At 50.1% G+C, this 8,575-nt stretch overlaps 1 protein-coding gene across 1 annotated transcript; it reads left to right on the top strand.

Annotated features, from left to right (window-relative positions):
- Positions 1 to 336: 336 nt before the first annotated feature.
- Positions 337 to 2,268, top strand: LOC125756720 (uncharacterized). Its single transcript, XM_049411629.1, has one exon. The coding sequence runs from the start codon at positions 580 to 582 to the stop codon at positions 2,020 to 2,022; it is 1,443 nt and encodes a 480-aa protein (XP_049267586.1). The 5' UTR covers positions 337 to 579; the 3' UTR covers positions 2,023 to 2,268.
- Positions 2,269 to 8,575: the final 6,307 nt, after the last annotated feature.

Genomic DNA, 8,575 nt, shown 5'->3' on the forward strand with positions numbered 1-8,575 from the left:
CGTTGTACCATGTGTGACGCCCCCTCCCGAAAATTCCACTTCAACACTCTAAAATCAGCCTGAGTGTGAGGGTGGAGAAGCGCTATCAGCGCACCTCTCTACAATTGGAAGCAGTGCAGCTGAAGCTACGTCACTGATTCGTCGAGAGAACGCCGAACTTCGAAAAAAAAAAACGTTGACCTAATGCGCAAGTACAAGAGCCTAGAAAAACTTCATGAGAAAGTCAAATCACAGCTAAAAAGTATAAGAAAAGACTGGCGTCTGTTGAACAACAAATACACGCATTAACTACTACAAGCTTTCTGAACAAGGACCAAACAACTGCTCTGACGAAAAAACTACGAAGGATCAGAATGGTCTGAGAAGACTATCAGAGTAGCACTTCAGATTAAATATGCATGTGGCACAACAGGATATGAACTACTAAGGTCACTGTCTTATCCATTACCTTCGAACAGGACCCTGATTAGAAGACTTCAGAACATCCGTTTTTTGCCAGGCGTTCTTCATGAAGTACTAGATGTTTTAAAGCCCAAAAGTGAGACAGTGCATGACATAGAGAAAAACTGCGTGTTATTCATGGACGAGATGGAAATCAGCCAGGGTTTCGGTCACGACCCCCCTCTAGACTGCCTTTTCGGAGGTACCACGCTGCCAGAGTCAAATGCGCAAGTTGCCAACCATGCCCTGGTGTTCATGATCGGTGGGCTAAACACGAGGTGGAAGCAGGTGATAGCCTATCACTTCACAGGGCGATCAGTTAACGGGGCACTCCTGAAAGATCTTGTCTTTCATTTAATTGAGCTCTGCTTTAATATCTCGTTGCGAGTGCTCGTGGTAACCAGTGACATGGGATCAGCGAATCGGGCAGTATGGCGCCTACTGGGGTTCTCCAGCAACACGCATTCAGAGACAGTCTCTTCTGTACCACACCCGCACCTTGAAGACCAGAAGTTGTTCTTTATGGCTGATCCAGCGCACGTTTTGAAAAACATTCGGGCCCAGCTGCTCCGTTCAGAAACATTTGCACTAGGACAAGAAACGGTAAAGAAGCAAGGCCTTCCTGGGAAAACTGTGAGTATTGATCATATTAAAGCAGTCCTTGAATTTGACACTGACAATGACCTCAAGGTTTCGAACAAGGTGTCTGACATCCACATTGGCAGTGGACACTTTACTAAGAGGAAGGTGAATGTCGCAGTTCAAATGTTTCGCGAAGCCCCTCCTGCTATCAGGTACCTGATCAAACAAGGAGAGTTAGAGCCTGAAGCAGAGGCAACAGCCTGGTTCCTTGAACTAGTGAGCAAATGGTACACGCTCATGTCATCACGGCACCCAGCGGATGCTCTGAGCTATTTTGATCACTTAAAACATGAAGATGCAGTTAAAATCCTACAGCTGGCATGCACAACATTCTGCCGTATCAACATGGGCAAAACTGCCCACTGGAAACCTTCACAAGCCGGTATGATGATATCAACGACAGTTGTCCTGTGCCTGTCTAAAGAACTGCTTAAGAAACGTGGATACCGGTACCTGCTTACAGGTAGACTGATACAGGACTGCCATGAGAATATTTTCTGTGTTGTAAGGCTGAGGAAACCCGTCCCAAGCACGTATGACGTGAAGTGTGCTCTGAAGTTGATATGTGTCAGCCAATTCTTGCACACGCCAACATCATCCAGCTATAACCTGGATAACAGCTTGCACCTAGCTGACCTCCTGGACCCCAGTATCAAGAAACCAGTTCTGGAGGAAAGTCAGGAGAACAAAGAAGCGGAAGAGCTGGAAAACGTTCTTCTGTATGAGCTCACTGCAGTTGAACGTGACATTCTTGCATATGTGGGAGGTTTTCTCCTGAAGTCCATCTTGAAGTCCACTGACGAGTGCAAAGACTGCAAAGCGGCACTGGTGAGAAATGACGACAAATACAGCACTCTCGTTCAACCTAAAGAATACACTCAGGGCGTCGGAAAGCTCATTCAGCCTAGCCGAGCTGTACGTAATGGAAGTGCTGATTGAATGCGAAGAACACTTCAAGACCTTTGCTGGCGAAGACGGAATCCTGGCACTAAAGACCCCATTCGCGAGCATTTTGAGTGCATTACGCAGATCAGTAACTCTGGAACTGGATTGCTGCAGCATGCATCGTGCACATATAGAAAAAGTACTGCTAGAAAAAATATGTTAGGACACGGCTGAGGATTCATCGTCGACAAAAACAAGCACAAAGGGTGAATGGTGAATCAAGTAAGACGTGGGCTGCAGCGAACGTCGACTAACAGTTTTGTGAAGGGCTCCAGTCACTTTATATTAATTACTGCTCATGGAATAATAATAATATCTGGGGTCGAGCGTCATAAGGTCGAGCGGTCGAGCGTCATAACCACTACACCACCGTGGCGGGGCGCCTACTGCTTATGGAAGGAAGTCTTTTCTGTGAGCATACTGTGTAAATAAACAGTCGTGCAGCTGGCTCAATTTGTTGTTTTTGATGACCTGGCCTTGTACAGGAAATGTGCTAAGCGTAGTACGTGACAACGCATGCACGCACCAATTGTTAATTGTTTTATATGTACTCCACCTTGGATATTCAGTGTAAATAAATATCCATGGAAACAAACAACCTCATTCATGTATCATGACGGGAAGGCATTTCTAGTATTCATTAAAAAGGGGAAAAATTCAAACCCCAAATGTGACATTTTATAATTTTTGTTTGCCCCTGTTTTATGTAATACGTTTCTTTGCTGTGCTCTGTCTTCGTGAAAATTACTGCTTGCTTCTATCTCTAGAGTTCTTGTTCTCATTATTATTAATAAAACAGTTTTTGCATTGATTCATTCCTGTTTGCTTCGTTTGGTTTTTCACTGTTTCATACGCATGCATTGTATCGTTTATGTCTAGGTGCAAAAACTCCGACCTCTATTAACCTCATCCCCGATTTTTGTGTACTGTTTCGCTTGGTTATGCTCGTCTTTTTCTTTGTTTTTGTAGTGTGTTTTGAGGCAATTCGGTGCGCTGTCTCGGTTCTTAATATATTCACGCAATAATGCAGGCAGGAAGTTCAAGGAGTGGTAAAAGCGTGCCCTTGACAATGAAAAATGCCTATTAAGCTTAACATCCCACCAAAGATGGTAGTAACAACTGGTAAAAAAGGGGGATTACAGTAACAGTAAAAGCTAGGCAAAAGAAATAAAATGGCGGTTGTTGCGTTGGAAGTAACCAAGCCAAAAACAACAGAACAATTAAGAGGACGAACTACCGAACCGTAGCTAAACAAACATGCGATTCAATGAAATCTGACCTCGAAAAACTTGGTTGTTCCTTGTTGCTCCCTTGTCTTTTTCTTTTTTCAAGCGTATCTTACAGGTTAGGGGGGGGGGGAGTAGGTGCGTTATTTTACTGAGTGCCCTACTATTTTTCACGAATGCTCACCACCGGTGATGTATTTCAGCAGTCCATTGTACGGATTCGATGGCAGGAGGTAAACTTCCTGTAGGAAATTTTTTACGCACGGACTCAATATGACTCAATATGCAGGGTATGAGAAACAGGTCGCCGGATTTATGCGGCATACAGAGAAGATCGCGAGCTACGCGATTGTTTGCTCCGCCTTCTCCGTGGTTACAGGCGCCGTCATATAATATAGCGCAGCCTCGTGCCCTGCACCAGAACGCCTTTGAAGTGCCTGCAGTGATCAGGTGACTTTTGCTTCAGGAATGCCGCGCAGACATTTAAATAGTTTCACAGTGATATCGAGGTTCTCCCCGCCACAAATATAGGCTCCCTAAAAACATCAACACTCGGCCAATGTTTCGGGTGCCCTGCGATAAACGAGCTGTTTTCACAGTATATTATGCGAACTCGAGTCAACGAACACGTTATTTCTGTTCTACAAAACTGCGGCTAACTTCAGAGAACAACCCTCCAGCTTTTGAAACTTGCTGTATAAACAAACCACCCCATTCTTGTTCAAACCGGCGCTACCTTCAATGTAAACGAGCGAACGCTGGTGACCAAGATGGCGGCCTGTCAAGTTTGGCGGCCGCCGGCGCTGGTGGTAGGCAACCATGATCAAACTTGTCACCACGCTAAAAGACGGAGGCACGGAGGCGCGCACATAAAGACTCCCTAGCGACGAGAACGAGTAGGCAGCAGCGACGCCTCCGGCGTCTTGACGTGGCACGAGCGGCCGATGGCCGCCCCTGCTTCTTTGGCTCTAGATGCGGGGCGCTCGTGCTCTCCTTCCGTCACTGAAGAATCTCACGACGACACCAGTGGTATAGTGCCTAGAATATACTAGGCACTATACCAGTGGCATCGAATGCAGAGAGGCAGACGCACATGATCTTGCGGCTTTGCGGGAGTCTAATACTTCGGACGCCGGCATTTACACGCAGCGGGAGCTAGGTGGAGACTGGAAGACAATGCTGATTCTACGCCAGAGGAAGGCACAGGCTCGAGAACGCAAGAAAAAAAATTACACCATCTCCCGCTCAAGCAAACCATCTCCCCGCTGCTTCGCATCTACACATGGTTCCCTTTAGCGGGAGATAATGCAATTTTTTCCATGAGTGAAACAAACGCACAAAGAGCATTTTTTACGCCTTGTAATGTACGGATTATTATTTCCGTACATTTCCGTATCGGCGTATTCGTCGAAATCCGCAAGTATCGGTGGCCTCTGTTGGCGTCGCTTAATTTCTTGAATCCCTCTTGAATTCCACTCGGTCTTCGTTAGGTGCGTTAGCGGCTTGGCTATCTGTGAAAATTCCTTGACGAACCGTCTGTAATATGCGCGCAAGCCGATAAATCGGCGTACGGCCTTCTTGTAGGTGGGCGGAGGGAAGGCAGCGATGGCAGCTGTTATCCGCGGATCTAGGCGTACTTGCTACTGACGTGCCCCAAAAACAAGAGCTCCTCGTATGCGAAACCAAAAAAAGAAAATCAGCGACGATTGCGATGCTACCTAATTCGAATTCTGAGGCAGCTGTTTAGGTGTTTTAATTTTGCGATAAGTTCAGGCAAATGCTTCTGATTCGGCAGCGCGCACCTCTGGAATCTGGCAACGGTGGCGTTGAGCCTCTGCACGGCCAACTCGTTCAGCAGCAGCGGAAGACGACGCACTTCAGCCAGTTATGTCGCTCATTGTTTTGAAAGAACTGACTGAGACTACTTTGTATATAGGTACACCGTTTATATTATAGAGAGAACACCGTGAGTAACGTGACTGGCGCGGACAATTTTTGCGCAGCCCATTTAACATCTATCGCCACAGACGGAGCGTAGCGCGACTGCCTCGCTGACCACGTTCCACAACAGCGATGGTGCGCACTACTGTGGCGTTGCGGGTGGCCGCCGCGGAACCTGTCGTCTCACCGCTGTCGTTCCCTCCGCCTCGTGCTCTCCTCGCTACGCCGTCTTTCATCCACCATGTAGTGTGCACGTACATCACAGGAGTGCGGCCACTAGCGTGGGTTCGGACTTAGCGAGCCACAGGGCCGCGTCTGCCGTCGCCGCGCGTGAACTAGCGCGCCGCTGCACACGTTACGTTCGAGCGCAAAGGCGCCGAGCGCAACTCGGCAAGTACACAGTGCTGCTCTGGAGATCCGCAACGGTTTATTGCCTGCGGCAACACCACAAACGCCGTACAACGCCCGCTTCCAAAGGCGGCGGGAGAAGCAAAACAGGCTTCACCACGCCACGGGCGAAAATACAACACAAAGGGTGCCGCTAGCACGTCTCCGCGGGCAATGGGCTCACGGCGACACGCCGCTGAGAGAAAACGGGTCCCTCGCGACTATGCTGCGTACTCTTACGATCCGCGACCACAGGGCCCGATCGCTCGAGTGAGGGCAAACTCCGCTCGCGTTGCCTTCGATAGGTGCGGTTTCGGCGTAGTATGACCACGCGCGAATGCACCGCACCGCTCTACAGCCTAGCGTTCGGAAAAGGACAACGTAAGGTAAGCGCTCGCCGCTAGCGCAAGGCACCGTTAGCGAGTTCCGTCCGAGCGAGCCCAAAAGGGGAGCCGACGGACGGGAGAGGAAATGCGTGCTTACCCTACGAGGTCCAGAGAGGGTCTCTCCCTTCCGCCGCGCGAAACGTCTCGCGAGACGCGAAACTCGAGCGCAGCGCCCCCCGTTGAGATCCAGCGCCGGGAGAGAGGAGGTTAACGTCACTCCCCGCTCGCCCAGCGCCGTAAGATGGCGGAGGAGACGAACGGCATGATCGGACGTGGGGATGGCAGAAATAGGCGAAAACCAGCGCAATGGCGACTGGCAAGCCTCAATCCCCACATCCCCCTCTCCTAAATTTGCCCTTTACCGGTCTGCCAAGGCAGCTGGCGGTCACCCATGCAGTTAAAATAACACTGCTATGAGCAACCACTAGCCTCAGTCTAGCCCTGGAGCTGCTGCTAAAAAAGAACACATAATAATGGGAGAAAAATCAATAACAAAAGACAATACGCTTGAAACACATAATACAATAAAATGGCACTGCGGAACGAAGGTAAAGAAAATTAAGGCAAGTGTTCGTGATGCTTGCGCGAAAGAGCGTCCACAGCGCGGAGGGGAGGCGGAGGCAGGAGGCTTCTGTGAAGTCCTCACACCGGGAACGGGCTCCCCGATGGCGCGTCGCTCTTGACGACGATTAGCCTGTGAGTTCGACGAACGCCGCTTCGGTGGTGGCGCGAAGGTCCCGAGTTTTCGGCTGGAATAACGGGAGACCTCGCTGGAACAGCCGGCCTTTTTTTTTTTTTTGAATCAATAAGGCCGACCCGAACTGGCTGCGAGGCATCCTGGAGTCGGCAGAGAGCAGGCATACCTGCTATGTAAGCTGGCCTAGCGCAGGAGCCATGATGGAAAGGGCAGCCAGGCTTCTCGACGACGGCCGAGAGCAGGGCACCGTTGGTCTGTCCGGCGTCAGCGGGTCATTTACCCGACTGTCCACGTAGATGAGATGAATTCACCACGCGCACTCTTTCTAGGCACGCACCACGCACGTACGCACGCACACACACACGTCATTGCACATAGCCGCGCTTTCACCAAGCGCAGCCCGGGTTCGCCGTCCAAGGCCACTGCGCCTCACTTTTCACGGTGTCATGTCGCCAACAGCGCGCGCTCGCTTGGGAAGGCGCAAAGCGTCCTTCGTTCTTCTCCCCCCGCAAAGCACCGCTATTCACGAATCCTTCCGCAGTGACAATAATATAAAACACGGAAAGAAAGTAAAGAGAGCAAAATGACAGTCAATATGCGGTAAACACAACCGAAAAAAAGTCACAGTTTCGCCGCAAGGGCGAAGCAATGAATGCGATAGCAAGAAATTAATGCTATACGAAGTGAGGCTCGCTAATGGATACTCTCAGTTTGAACAGCGTTCCTGCTGCAAAGGCGGGCGAAGCAGCGAAGGAAACTAGCGTGCTTCAAGTGTCGAGTTGTGACACTTGATAGTTCGCGCTCATCTTCTGTTTGTTCGTTTAGCGGCGTCCCTTCAGCTCGAGTGACTTTCGTACGCTCGGTAACATGAGCGCGGACATCACGGTGAAAGCGTGAAACATTCCTCTTCCCCTCACCGCGAGAAAACCGCGCGAGCAGACAACGGAAGGGCAATGTTCTCGCTGCGCAAATATAAGAAGCGAGCGAGCTCGACGACGACTTTTAAATGCGCCCGTCGCGCTGCTAGCGCCATCTCGCTGGTAATGAAGAAACGCTTATTATCGCCTGCCGTGTCTGAGTCCGTCCATCGGTAAAGGGTATGTATATAACGCTCGCCGTTAGCTACGTGGAGGATCTGCGTTTCGTGGCGTAGTGGATAGCGCCGCTCGCTGCGGAGCAAGAGGTCCCTGGTTCGATTCCGCGCTTCGGAAGCATTTTTCTGAATTATTTTTCTTAGGGGCTTTTATATATATATATATATACATACTTATACATATACGGTGCATGACGGCGGCGACGGCGACGGCAAAATCCAGCCGAGACTGTCCATATAATTGCTATCGCAATAAAAACGTATTAAATACACATGAGTATTCAAATAAAAACCGAAAAAACACTAGCAGCGAATTGGGCGGGCCGACTTCTTTGCGAGCACTGGCCGTAAAGAAGCTAGCATACTGAGGCTAGAAAGTAACTGAGGGCCTTCGGTTGCGGAAAACAGAGTCCGCCGTCCGGCGCGAAATCACAAAGGTGACCGCTTCCTCAGATTATACCGATGCGGGGTCCGAATGCGGTCCGCCGCACCGGGTGTGCTCCGTTGCTTGCGCGAAGTACCACAGGGCGCTGGCGCAAGCTCGTCAGACCGTGATGCAAAGGCTTTCAGGTCTGCGATATGGGCACGGCTGAGTTTTCCCGAAATGGGATCTTTCAGCAAGTACGCGAGTGGAGTCCAAGCTTTCTCCACTCGGTACGGACCAAGCCACTTAGGAGCGAGCGAGGCTGAGAACCCCTTACTCGCATCGCTAAGGGCGTGGTTGCGCTTCAGGACAAGATCGCCCACCTCAAATGGTAGGTCGCGATGCTTGCGGTCATATTGGGCCTTCTGCTGAGCCCTAGACGACGCCAAACTT

The sequence above is a fragment of the Rhipicephalus sanguineus genome, unplaced genomic scaffold, assembly GCF_013339695.2.
Source record: "Rhipicephalus sanguineus isolate Rsan-2018 unplaced genomic scaffold, BIME_Rsan_1.4 Seq5439, whole genome shotgun sequence".
Taxonomy (NCBI): domain Eukaryota; kingdom Metazoa; phylum Arthropoda; class Arachnida; order Ixodida; family Ixodidae; genus Rhipicephalus; species Rhipicephalus sanguineus.